This window comes from Thunnus maccoyii, chromosome 10, assembly GCF_910596095.1.
Source record: "Thunnus maccoyii chromosome 10, fThuMac1.1, whole genome shotgun sequence".
NCBI lineage: Eukaryota > Metazoa > Chordata > Actinopteri > Scombriformes > Scombridae > Thunnus > Thunnus maccoyii.
This window is the reverse complement of record NC_056542.1, coordinates 27,276,745-27,291,195: the sequence shown is the minus strand read 5'-3', so window position 1 is coordinate 27,291,195 and position 14,451 is coordinate 27,276,745. Positions and strand designations below refer to the sequence as shown.

General features: G+C 40.3%; 1 protein-coding gene across 1 annotated transcript; it reads left to right on the top strand.

Annotated features, from left to right (window-relative positions):
* Positions 1 to 804: 804 nt before the first annotated feature.
* On the top strand, positions 805 to 6,042 carry tent5aa (terminal nucleotidyltransferase 5Aa). Its single transcript, XM_042425303.1, has 2 exons — positions 805 to 2,040; positions 2,542 to 6,042. Exons 1-2 carry the CDS (start codon positions 1,615 to 1,617, stop codon positions 3,319 to 3,321), a joined length of 1,206 nt encoding a protein of 401 aa, XP_042281237.1. The 5' UTR covers positions 805 to 1,614; the 3' UTR covers positions 3,322 to 6,042.
* Positions 6,043 to 14,451: the final 8,409 nt, after the last annotated feature.

Here is a 14,451-nt window from a genome sequence, read left to right as displayed (position 1 = left end):
AGCTTTTAAAACAACATCATAGGTGAAAATACCTTAAGTGCTACTTGCAGTAGCCTATCACAAACCCTTAATGAGACCCTTACAACCAATCAAGTGATTCTGTAGTGTATTTTAAGCAGTGTCTTTTTAAAGCTCACAGGGCAAAGTAGTTGTCCAATCACTTGATCAGAGGCTGAGGGTGACGTATCAGTGAGAGGCTGCAGACCCTGAGCTGAAGGGTCTGGGGGGGGTAACAGGCTTATGAGATTATGGAGAAAATATTTTCTGTCAGTTTTAAACTGCAAAGGTCCCGTTTCCTGAATGGCTGAATCACGTGGTATGACTTCAAAGTATATCATAATTCTTTAATGTGACACTTTAGAGGAAATAGTCACTGCATCATTTTATTTCGAGACCTAAATCAGCCCACAGAGGGCGACATGACAACGTTAAGTTAACTGAATGTGCAGATCAGCACCAGTTGAATCTCACTGTGATCAGAAAATGCTTTTATACTTAATGTTATTTTGTCTTCTCTTTTCTTTTTTTTTTAAACTTTATTTTTGGTTATAGGAGAATGGTCATACATGTAATTATCTTGTGACTCATGAATAAATTCAGGTGCCTTTAAGTAGAGTTTGAAGCAGAAAGTATTTCATGGAGTAATATCTTGTTAAATATAAATGAGCGCTTCCAGGTCTTCTGATGAAAAGTATTTTATAATTAGCTGGGAGCTGGTTTATAAAGTAGAGTCTTACAGTGTGAACATGTTGAGCGGGGTTAGCAGTGAGCAGCAGACTGTCAGAGGGGGGCGGGGTGAAGTACAGCTGATATCTTCAGACTACAGACCCGACTCTTGCAGAAGGACGCGGCATGTCAAGTGGGCAGGTAACGGTTAACTTCTCCACAAGTGGGAAAAATGTGTTGAACTAAACAGATTTGTGGAAAGCAAGCTGGATCAACGGGATTATTTGTTGGCAACGTGAGAAGAAATTAAAAATATGTAGGAGCTGTGCGTAAAAGTCCACAAGATTCCTTTGAGGGGTTGATCGTCGGTGGGAGGATTGTGCCAAAGTGCGACTTGAGGAGCAGCTTATTCATGCAAATTCATAAAATCATAGGCGTGCCTTTGGTCGATGGAGTCACAGCCGGAAAAGCAAACCCCCTCCTGGATCATCAGCAACCTTCAAAGACTGTGATGCACAGCGCTCGGACGCATTGACAGCAGCAACGGGGCAAATGTTTTAAAAGCACAGAGAAAGAGAAGAGAAAGTTAGGACACATTTTCTACACGCCTCCGCTGACTGGCTGCACTTCTTCCTCAACACAACCACCAGCTCGACTGCTGCGCCACTGGTCCGCTGGATCTCCAACCGCAGAATTACTGCGCAACTGTAACGCACTGCCGCTCACTATTTGCCTTGGGCATATATATATTTTTTAATATCTTTTGTTTTATTCAGTTCGGACGACTTCACATACTGAGAATCCTGATGTGGATAAAGTTACAGTCACTCTACTGTATATATTTTGTGCATAAAGACGCGACCAGTGATTTGTTCCTGTTTTGAAAAAAAAAAAAATATATTTAAGTTTAATTTTAAATAAATCGTTGAGGACGTTTCTCGCACCACCATGTCAGAGGACGACAGTAGCTCCACCACCAGCTATATGTCTGACACAGAAGGCAGCAACGTCAGCGTCCTCAACTGGGAGCAAGTGCAGCGGCTGGACGCCATACTGACGGAGACCATCCCGATCCACGGCCGAGGAAACTTCCCCACGCTGGAGATGCAGCCCCGGCAGATCGTTAAAGTGGTGCGGAGTCGGATGGAGGAGAAACAGATCCACGTCCGGGACGTTCGGTTAAACGGCTCCGCAGCCAGTCACATTCTGCACGAGGATAGCGGACTGGGCTATAAGGACCTAGACCTCATATTTTGCGCAGATATGAAAGGTGAAAGTGATTTCCAGACTGTGAAGGACATAGTTTTGGACTGTCTCCTGGATTTTTTACCCGACTGTGTGAATAAAGAGAAAATTACTCCGTTAACGTTAAAGGTACATTCACTCGGATAACTTTGCACTTTTTTTCCTTTGCATTATCTGTTTACTTTTAGATATGTGATAAGATTTAACTGCATTTGTGCCCATTCGGCTTATCGACGATTACGCACAGCATAATGTGCAATTAGATTAGTTCAGTGATAGTAAAATGATGATTTTCTGTGCTTAAGAGGATTGAGTTAAACCAATTTGGAAGTGATCCTCAGCCACCTAGATCTCATATCCAAGTACATTCTATGGCCTTTATAATTGGGGTCAGTAGCATTAATATAAACTTAACACAGATATATAAATAACACAGAAAATAACAGAAACATCAGACTATAACTTACATGTACTAATATGATCAAATTGATATAACTAGTACTATAGAACTAACTGCAAAATAAGGCATAAATATGCATGTGCATACAGCTGAAAATGAATTATCTACTTAATTAAATGTTTATGCTTTTTCTGTCTCTCTCTCTGCCTCACACACTAACACACATACAGGAAGCCTATGTGCAGAAGATGGTGAAGGTGTGTAACGACTCAGACCGCTGGAGCCTCATCTCCCTCTCCAACAACCGGGGAAAGAATGTGGAGCTGAAGTTTGTGGACTCTCTTCGGCGGCAGTTTGAGTTCAGTGTGGACTCCTTTCAGATCAAACTGGACTCCCTGCTGCTGTTCTACGAGTGCTCAGAGAACCCCATGGCCGAGACCTTCCACCCCACCATCATGGGTGAGAGTGTGTACGGGGACTTCAGCGAGGCCCTGGACCACCTACGTCACAAGATCATCTGCACCCGGAACCCAGAGGAGATCCGAGGCGGCGGTCTGCTGAAGTACTGTCACTTGCTGGTGAGAGGTTTCCGGGCTGCCTCTGAGTCTGAGATGAAGTCCCTGCAGCGCTACATGTGCTCACGCTTCTTCATTGACTTCCCTGACATTGGTGAGCAGCAACGCAAGCTGGAGTCCTACCTTCAAAACCACTTTGTGGGCCTGGAGGACCGCAAGTATGATTACCTGATGACCCTCCACGGGGTGGTCAACGAGAGCACGGTGTGTCTGATGGGACACGAGAGGCGGCAGACCTTAGGGCTCATAGCCATGCTGGCAGTGCGTGTGCTTGCAGAGCAGAACGTCATCCCCAACGTGGCTAATGTCACTTGTTACTACCAACCTGCTCCTTATGTGGCAGACGGCAACTTCAGTAACTACTACATAGCACAGGTACAGCCGGTGTTTGCTTGCCAGCAGCCTGCATACTCCACCTGGCTGCCCTGTAACTGAGTCAGCCCCGAGGAGAGGAGGAGGGAGAGAGTGTGATTTGTTTAAACAGGAGTGAGCGGCATAGTCGCCCCCTCAAACCTGCCCAGTGTTTGACAGCTGACAGAAAAAGGAGTCTTCTTTTTAATGTTTTGCATCAAAGCTTGTGTTTTTGTTCATACGTTGAGTATGAATGATAAATAGCGAACAGTTGGCTTTCAGTACGTATTTTAATGTGAATATCTCACATTTCTAAAAAGCCAACCCCACCTGATCCTGCCCAGGCCAACCAGGTTTGGAAAAGACTAATTATATGGCTCAATGCAGATGTGTGACATCGACGAATGCAAGCGGCGGAGCTGTCACCGAAACTGCACGAGACTGATTGAATCTGTCAAGAACTGATTAGCCAGCACGTTCCATCAGCAGAGCAAACGGCTGCATCAGTGCCCTGAAGTTGACAGCTACTCCAGCACAACTTTCAGGGGTGCCCACACACACACACACACACACACACACACACACACACACACACACACACACACACACACACACACACACACACACACACTGTGGGCAAAACCCAAAATGTGCACCCTAGACTCTGCTTTATGTCAGCTGAACCGAGGTGAGATACTGTTAAACTAGCTTGGATAACAAACCAGCATCTCCGCCTTGCATTTGGATATAATTATGGTTGTTTACAGACCAAAGATTTTTGATTGTTTCTAAGGTTACAACCCAGTTTTTATGGGGTAAAAAAAAACAAAATATGAAGCTCTATCTATTTGTATATGTGAACATGTGTTTTTAAGTGCCTATTGCCTCTCAGCAGGCAGAGAAAAGAATGAGCAGGCCATATGATTTTGTGAATTAGCCCCACTCTGTTAATAGTCAGGCACACAAGACAATAGCACCCCAGAGGCTTGTGAATGTAAATGTGAAATCATGCACAGTCAGTGTTTGTGTACATTTGGATGAAAAGAGCACCATTTGTTAGCGTATTAATTAAAGTGGAAGCTGTGGATTTTGCAGTAAAGTAGCAGTCACATGACAGGTTGTTGTGAGAGTTTCCTTGTGGATACACGGAAACTCAGAATGGATCTCATCTGCTCCGAGTGATGCTGTCAAACCACACATGCTTGTATTGCATGTCCCAAATTAATACTGGTATTGCTCAGTTATGATGAGAGAGGTTGACTAGCATTTTCATTTGATTTCCTGTATATTTTGTACAGTGGTGCTTCTCTTTTTCTCATCTGAGGAAAAAAAAAACAAAAAAAAAAAAAACAAGTTCGCGAGAGGTAGATAAGAGACAGAGAGAGGAAAGAGTGCATTCTGAGAGAGTCCGACAGAGAGCTGGTGTGTGCTCCTATGCTTCCTCCTTGAGGGATATTTGCAGAGACACCTCAGATGATGAGACACTATTTGCTGTAGCACCCTGGCAGGGAATTCCTCAGCTGCTGCTGAAGAGCTTGAACTTAGCTGGGGTTGGGTCTGCAGACGCTCTGTTCAGGGTTCAGAAAATGTTGTGCCAAACATTTTGGTGGCCCCCTGATAGCCCTAAAGTTTAATGAGGCAATTTGTTGTAGGGACAAGATGCTGTGTTGATGTAGACAGCAGAAAAAGAGACAGAGGAGAGTAAAAAAAAAAAGGGGGGGAAGGAAAGGAAATGTAGTGGTTAAAAAGGCAGAAGGGAGAGTGAGTCGGTCTGGAGAGATGGGTGCAGCTGGTGATGGGGTTTATCTCCGTAGGGCTACCATGTATTACTGTACAAACTGTCTCTGTTAAGGTGAAATTACAACTTAATGGACAGTGCTGCAGCTCTTCTCTTTTTCTTTTAGGAAGACCAAAACATTCTGTTATCAGCTCTTTGTTTTAATCACCTGATTGTTGTTAAAAAAAAGCATGAAAACAGAAGAAAATTGCATGCATTCACACCAGCTTCAGGAGACTTTAAGTTGCAAAAAGATGTTTCATTTGAGAGGTTTCTTTATTGATGCTTATTAATGTGTTTTTTATGCTTCGTTCCACACCGTTTTTAAAGAACTGTGTACATATATGATTACTCGCTTCAGCTTTGCCAATTCACTTAATCCTTGCAAACTATATTGCAGCCTTTCCCGATGGTAGATAGAGAAAAGGAAATGGCGGTTTTATACAAGGTTAGGCCCAGGAGACCAGCATCAACTCAATACTGCGATAAAAAGAGAAATTCTCTCGCTGAAAAAAAAAGCATTTCTTTCTCGTCCTCTGTCTCAGATAATTCTGATAATCCACGACTGCTCTACTCAGTTGTTTCTTCTTCTCAGTGACTGTCCATGTCGATAGTATCCTTTGGACTGTGCAGGCAATGTATTGTCATTTATACTCAGTGAAGTCCTAACAGCTGACTAGCTAGCTAACTCCAGTCTGCCTGTCAATTAGTGAATGTGCCTATCAGTTAGAGATTGTGGGTTCCTGCATTGTCTTGTATGCATTGTCTCAAATATGTTTCTGTTCATGCAGTCTTTTACAAATCACACTTTGAAAAAGAAAGAAAAAGATCCTTGTCTTGTATGTATATTTTTTATGATTGTTATTTTTATAAATGTATTAGACACTGCAGTTGTTGCAGTGCTTTTGAATCTGTGATCGGGCTTCAAAGGATATGTTCTCAATAGCTTTTTTGCTATGTTATGTTATGTGTCCAATGGGTCAAAAGGTTAAAGATGTTTTCAACAATAAAAATATCTGAAAACCAGATTTCTAATGCCTCATGCTTTTTATTTGTCTGAATCTAAATCAAGTTTATTGCACTGAATACGTAGTCAGATCCAGACATAAACTGTGCCAAACATGAGAAAATTACTCATTTGTCCACAAACGATCCGCCTATCAAGTCTATTAACTTCAGATTTCTTTTTGCAAAGGAGGGTCATAGTGTCTCTTTTCACTGACGTTAGCCATTCAGTGGCTTTCAGAAGGGTTCCCCGCTCAGAAAGGCAAATCCCTGCCATGGCCTGCCGGGCCCAACAGGCCCAGCCAGAAACCCGTCCAGAACTGGCCCGCTGCTGCCAGAAAGAGCTGTTGTTGAATGTGAGGGGATTTGCATCCTCCCAAAAAAGAGACTTTAACGCTTTTGTAGAATGAATATCTTTGCCTGCTCATCAAATTCTCTCTGTTAACAGCCACCCATACACCGACAGCAATGCAGTGACGATCAGCGCTAAGGCCCGCAGAGACCAGAGTCCAACTGTCTCATGGTTGTCAGACTGAAATAAAACTCTCCACAACAGAGCTGACTGTCACACATGTCACATGACAAACTGTCCTAGATACAGAGGGATATGGAGAAGAAAACTCAGAATGAATAAGAGATTCAGTGTATGACCCATTGCTATATATAGCAGCCATGATAAGGACATGATCGCTTTCACTTAATCGCATTTACAGCGCATTAATCTGAGCCATGAGAGGAATGATTGACAGGTTGAGGTTGAACAGTTATGCACATACAGGCATGAATACAAAAAACAGTTTGTGCGCTTTCTATTTTTTAGGCTATTAGCACATTTAATGTTTTATTGTCCGATAACTTCGTGTTTTTCTGGTCTGTCTTAAAACAATATTAACACGCCCATATGGACATTGAAAGTGTGGGAGTTTTGCATGAAAAAGAATGTAACTTTGGGAGATAGCCACTTGATTTGGTTAACTTGGACTGCTGAAGTTTTAAATTAGCTTCAGCTGGATTTTGCAGATTTGGTCCCCCATCACTTAAACTGGAATTGTTTGAGAATGGATCTCTTGGCAGCTAGTAAAGACAAGAGGAACAATTGCAGCAATCACTAACAATTTAAATGTACATGGGCATGTGAGTGCTTTTTTAAGTAAGACTTGACAAAATGTGAACCTATCCTTTAAAGTCTTCCGATGAAAATTTATGTTCAACATGGCTCTGATGCAGGAATGTGACACTATTGGACAGCTACTTGAGTGAGGCGCTCACCATTTCTGGCATTTAAAGATACATTTACATCTTGTTACAGTGTGTCAGATGAGAACATTTTCTCATCTCTCATCTTTTATGTAGTAGCGAATATACAGTACCTTTTGCATTATCATATTTGCAAGCTAGCCATCAGGGGCAGCACTGAGTGTAATACTGCTGCAAAGTAATCAGGAAAGATGTTATGTGCCATGTTGGATTTTGCGTGAACAGTTTTATGGAACTTACCCTCACATCATCAGAGTACGTCCCGTTCAACAGCTGTGGATGTGTTAACATTTTCACTTATGTGATACTCAAATGTATGATTTAAAGCTGCTCTAATCAATATTTTTATATTAAAAATGGATCAAATTAATATGTTTAAATTGAAGGATGTCACTTGTACTGAATCCACAGTGAATTATTAACTGACACAGTTTTCCTCAGCTACAGTTTTTTTAGCATCTTTCAGCTAATTGTTTTGGTTTTAATAGCTTGCAACTTTACAGGAATACTTATTTGCTTACGATCGATGTTTTGTACCTGCTTGTGCTTCTAGTCTTCTAGTCTTAATTTCAAGAATGACTTTAGTTAATCTCTTTTTAAAAACCTTCTCATTTGTGGTTTGCCCTGAAGAAGTCAGATTGATGTGAGAACGGCGCCAAGGGGCCTAAATCTCAGTTCCTTAATTGGAGATGCAGCATAAAAGAAAATAGCCCTCTTAATTTGAGGGAGCTGTGATGTTAAAGTTTTAAGGGAGCTGTGAAAGACTCCAGTCTTACCATACTGAGATGCATGTGAGAGCTAGCTGGCAGAGGACGAGAGCTAAAGCAGATCACAGAATGAATCCAGAAAAATGTGCCAGTGAATTACATTTTAATTATTTATGAATTGTTTACCTTTGAATAAAAGGGATAGTTGCATAGCTTAGACACTTGTCATTCATCCTCCAGTTCCCTATTGCTCCTGGTCATCTGAGGGCTCGGCTGCTCTCTAATGGCTTTTCCACTGCAAGGATTGGAGAGGGGCCGGCATCATGGGATTTCTCTCCGTTTTTCCTCTCGATTGCTGTGAAGAATTTTTTCCAGTTGAAAGTTTTTATGGAATAAGAGGGAACCGTTTGGAGGGTGGTTTAACCAAACTGACTGGCGGTGTCGGCCCGGTTCAGAGTCAAGTCCGCTGGTGTGGGGTTGCGACGGCGCCCAAGCTAACGCACCGATTCGATTTACAATGTGGCTCAGTCTTTGAAAATCCCAGTAATAAGAACATTTCAGCATCGTATTTTTTCACCCTTTTAAGGAGTGTGGGATAACAGTGAGCAGACAGCATGAGAGCAGAGCTCCCCCACCCCCTCACCCCCACATCAAGCCCGGCTTGTAAACAAATTCCAGAGGGGTGAGTTTGTACAAACAGTAAGGAAACATTCATCATGCATGTTAACAGGCATTGGGGAGATAAAGAGTTACAGTGAAAGTCAGCTGCAGGTCACAGACAGTTACTGTTCTTAATAAAACAACATGGACTGGGCCTCTACTGTCACCACGCCCCAAACCAACAACCTGCTTCAAACATTTCCCTGACAACCTGCTTACATCAGCACATACATCACATTACTATTAGACTCTTACAGCTGACTTAGACTGATATATCTGTCTGACATGGGTGGCCAGAATTTCTCATGAGCCTCAGAAGCCTTTCAGAATTGATTTTGCATGAAAATTGTCGACTGTAAAGACAGCACGTCAGCATAAGATATTAGCTATCATTCACTCAATACTGACCTTGTTTCAGCCTTAAAGTCACATAACATTGATGTCACCTGCTTGACCATATGACCATTTTCCTTTAGGCTGTGAAATCAAATAGCTACAACAGACACTGTTAGGAAAAAGGCCTCTAATGCCCTGTTAAAGCTGCACCAATCTTTTTTTTGAATTAACAATGACTCAATGACTATAAGTAATGTGACAGGTGTTACTTGTAGTGACAAACAGATGATTATCATCAGACACTGCAGTTCCCCGCAGCTCTACAGAGTGTTTTAGCTCCTTTGGGCTCTTTGTTTTGATTTTTTTGACCAGCGACATTACTGTTTTGGCTCACTTTCACCAACCTCATTTGCTATTTTTAGTGAAAAAGTTAATAAAGATAAACAAATATATGCTAACAGATAGTTTAGCGACTAGCCGGTGAACACAGTGGAGCATTTAACAGTTGGAGTTGGAGGAGACCAAAACAGAGCTAAAAGGAGAGTAAATCTGAGTGTACATTCATGTGATGGCCAATAAGCATGGCTCCAAATAAATGCTAATGTTGTTCTGTGGATGTGTAAACAGACAACTGCTAACATGTTATATGTCATTTTTACAGTTTGTGCCGCTACAATTAATGAAGCTTTAATTTCACTGCAACAGCTGTCACCTGTTTGACCATAAGGACCGTTTGTCTTTATGCTGTGAAAATACATCCAACATTCACTGGTAGGAAAAGTAATAAAATGTCTTGTAAAATTAATGTCATTTGAGTGACATTATACTGAAGCTGGAAAGCACTGTTGCATAAAGCTGCTTAACCAGTATCAAATGTACTTGGAAATTTACTCAGAATTGAAGTTACTGAGTAACTTATACATGATCGCTACCATGTCTTGTTTTTTTGATTAGGAAAACTGAAAATTATAAAATAGTGGGTGATCAAAATCGTTCTTTTCCACTACAGCAAATGTTAATTTGAAATACCTCAGACTTCCTCAGTTTCCCTTGCTTATGGAAAGATGTATTTAATAACGTATTTGATTTTATTAACTTACTTGAGCAACATGATACGAAGACCTTTTAATTTTTTTTTTTTAAAGTAGGCCACGCTATAAAGAAGCTCTATTACAGTTCTAGGAGTAAATGTTAAATTGCTTCCACATCTGAAAACAATTAACTTAACAGTGATTACAATTATCATATTTGCTGACATTTGTTCTGTTGTAAGATTCCACATTTGCTGTGGTGACATGTTGTAACAACATCATGTTGTCCAGCAGATTTGGAGCAGATATGAGTGAGCTGAGCTGGGAAAATCATAGTCTTGTGAAGTAAAAGGTGTGTCAAACAAAAGGTAATGCAACTCCAGTTTTTACACTAGTTTAGTCATGACCTGTAGTCTGCTACTTACGGGGAACACAAAAGAAACTAGACACTGGAAGAGAGGTCAACAGCAGGTGTTGGTAGGACCAACGGGGAGCTGATGGCTGTTGTTGCTGATGTTTGAGGATTTATCGACTCCTGTAAAAGTACACCTCAGCTGACCGTATCAACTGGGAGGAAATAAAAAGCTGAAACGACTGAATGGAGCTGAGTGATTCATGGCTACTGGATGAGGTTATAGGTGGGGAATGAGGTGGAAAAAGGAAAAAAGATTGGAAGGAGTAGACACAAAGACTAGAGACGTGTGTGTGTGTGTGTGTTTGTGTGCGTGTGCATGTGTGTATGTGTGTCACAAAGGTGAGGGAGGGCAGAGAGGGAAGGTGATCCTCTCGTCTCAGAGATTAGTGTCATCGAGGTGAGCAGGTTTATCTTATATAAGTCTCAGAACCTGCAGGACAGATGAGCGTCCTCTCTCCCTCAGCAAGAGAGAGATGGAGAGAGAGAGAAGAGAGAAAGAAGTCTTTTGTCAATCTTAATAAACAGTGTGTGATAAATATTTGATAAGCAATATACTTTTTCACAGAACAAACTAAGAGTTGCATCATTGTGAAATGACTACATTTACTGTGAATTTTCACACCTCAGCTGCAATTGTTTTCTCACTAAATCTTGTTTGTATGGAAATGTGACCTGATGATGTGACATGTCTGGGGAACTGGGGATCTGATATACCACAGAAACTAATTCCTACATGCACATGAACGTCATCAGCTGCTAGATGATTACTGTAAGACTGGTAGTAGAACCCGAGTTTAAGAATTGTGAACACTTCTGTATTCTCTAAAAGGGATCTGCAAAGGTCAGACTTGTGTATTAATTGGAAACGCCAAAGCCACAGTTTGTATTGTAGTGAATGGAAGCGAGGCTGAATTTTGAGTTTATTGTATATGCTGAACAACTACATGTTTCAGTTTTTATTAAATATATGGATAGATATAAGTTATATAAGTTATATAAATGTGTGTATATGTGTATATATGTGTATATAAATATTAAAATATAATTCAAATGTATTCTAAATGCATAGAGTGAAACATTCAGTGCAATAACTTTTTATCTTTTACTGATTTCGCCCATTTAAAGAAACATTTATAAAAAATAATGAATAGTTCTAATTTTCACACTTTTCACTGTGTGCAAAAAAAATATTTATATATATAACAAACATTTTACAAAAATATGGCAAGAATACATTTCGAATAGACATGGATGGACGAATATATTCATAATAGAAGTAAAATAATTAATATTTTGCTGTGATGCAGCTGCTAATGCTGCTAGTAATTTAGCTTAATCCTTTTATATTCTCAACAGAGGAGGCAATGGCTATTACATGAGCTAAATTACATTGCCATAATTATGCCTTGGATCTGTACAGAACCTGCACACACATAAAGCAAATGAGGAAGTGTACCTGTGTGGTGTAAGATCAGTTCAGTTTCATTTCTTGTGTAAATAAATGTAACATGCAGATGATTTAATATCACAAAAATACATTAAACATGTAAACATTTATAGAACAAATAGAATCTCAAATTGACAATTTCAGCAGTTTTAGCAAATACAACATTGAAGACATTCTTTTTGATAAAAATAAGACTAATTTTGATCAGGCATGTATGTCTGTTTTAGCAGAGTTGGTTGTGAGGAGTTTTACTTTACAGTATGTTCACAGCACATGTTAGTGTGCTTTGTGAGTGTTGTGGCTTTGAAGAGCAGGCGGTTGCCACTGCATGGGTGTCTCATATGATGTCTACATGTGTACGGTGGTTTCTGTTAACCACTCTTGACAAGTGAGAATAAAATGTATCCCTGTTACACGGCCAGAGTAAACAACATTACAGCCATATCAGCACAATACACTGTGGCTATGCATGGACAAGGCTGCATCTCTGCATGTTTGTGTGCTCATTTGAAACAGAATTAGGGAGAGAAACCACAGCAGAGATCGGATGTGAGCAACCTAATGTGATCGTGATGTGTCCCTCTGATTATTATATTCTAAGTTATATATTCCTTGTTTCATGTCTGTCTTGCGGTAAGTCATCATTGAGCTAAAATAAAACTGACATACCATCATCCTGCATTGTGATGTTTTGGAAGATGTTCTGCTGACAGTGAGTTGATTGACTGTCTTAGTCAGCAGAAGACCTCCAGACATTATGAAGCTGCTTGAATGGAGGGAACTCATTCATTAAAAATCCCCCAGAGTGCACACGAACAACTCGCCTGTAAAAACTAGTCTAAAAGTTGAAATCAATACCCACAGTTTGAACTGAAATGGCTCTTCAGATCAGGTAATGCTGAGATATTACAGTAAATGTTTATCTTAAGTCATTTTATTGTCATTGCACTGTTTTGGTTCTTGTGGACCCTTAATGACGGGCCAAGAAAAGCCTTTTTGACTGGCTGTCACGTATCATCCTGCTTGTTGCTGTGGCTTTTTGACCCCCCTTTGAAACTGTCTTTCCCTTGAAACAGATGACGTCCGTAGTCCTGACGTAAGTCACTGCTTCAAATATACCAGCTGCTCTATTTGAATATACATTCTTCAGACTTTTTATAGTAACTTTAAAACCATCACACTGCGACTGCAAATTCTCAAATACTGAGATAAAATATATCATATTCTCCTCATCAAAACATGTCGGTGATTTGAAAGACATTTTAGGCTTCTGCTTCTTATCTGGACCTCCATGATGTACTGTATAACATGGAATACCATAATTTCATTATCATCTCTAGTATTAACATAGGTCTCAAAATAGCTTTACATTTACAACAGGAGCAAATACAACTGAATGGGATCCAAGCAATTTGGTGTGCATTTAGGCCGGCCCCATATAACAAACATAACCTTTGCTGGTAAACCGCAATATTCTTCTCTCAGAGACAAATGAAACCATTTTAGGCTTGCTCATCAGTTGCTGAGGTAATAGGACCCAGATGGTAGGGCTGATATAAAAGCCAGGTAATTTCATACAAGGGCATTGTGAAAGGACCAGACACTTCTCGTTTGAATTGGAGCAGACTGGTGCAGACTCTACCTTCACGTAAAACCAAACCGAGATAAGGCTATCCTGTGTCTCCCCAACGAGATGATCCTCATAAAACGTGTATCATTTCCTTAAAAAGAAATGTCATTACTTTCCAATTAAATCTGATTGGTAGGAGAGTCTTACGGGTGAGGAGAAATGCTGAGAACCCCCTGGCAGGAGATATTGATTTTCTTTTGAAAGCTGCACAATGCAACTAGATGAGGTTGGCTGAGATTGAGTGCTGATTTGATTATTACAGTTGAATGCAATTCTTACACGCAGGCACACAGAAATGCAAAACACACACACACACACACAGATGGAGCATAGCGTCTGAAGACTAGATTAGCTTGATTATGAGGAGGAAAATTCCTTTTTCTTTGAATCCCTCTGTCATACTTGCAAAACCACACAGATGAAAATGGCTTCAATTAATATAGTTTTTGAAGGCCCAGTGATACATTTGAATTAAACTGTGCATGTGTGCCAGTATTCTGAACCTCTAAAGGATCAATTCAAAATTTGGGGAAATAAACTTCATTGCCATCTTGAGTGAGCAGAGAATGTTTATAAATTTGTCATATCTGTGTATTTAGAAGGGCGCTGGAGTGGTGTTTAGCTTAGCTTAGCATAAAGACTGAAAACAGGGAGAAATAGCCTAGTTCTGTCCAAAGTTAAAAAAACACACTTACAAACAACTCTAAAGCTTATTTAGATGATGTGCTTGTTTAATTTACACTTAAACATAAAATTAAAGGAAAATGTTTTTAGGCAGTGTTAATGTACTGCAGTCTGTTAGCAAGGACAGGGGAGGACACTACAAGGTTTCAAGGTGTGAAAACCACTACATACATGGCTAGGCTACTAGTTTAAAGGGTAACTAAACACAATTTTTTTTTACAGTGCACACATTATCATATAATCATATAGGACGACTTGAGGGAAG

Coding starts and splice junctions, on each gene's coding strand:
- tent5aa (XM_042425303.1), top strand. CDS start 1,615: ATGTCAGAGGACGACAGTAGCTCCACCACCAGCTATATGTCTGACACA. Junction 2,041..2,541: donor TTACTCCGTTAACGTTAAAG/GTACATTCACTC, acceptor ACACACATACAG/GAAGCCTATGTGCAGAAGAT.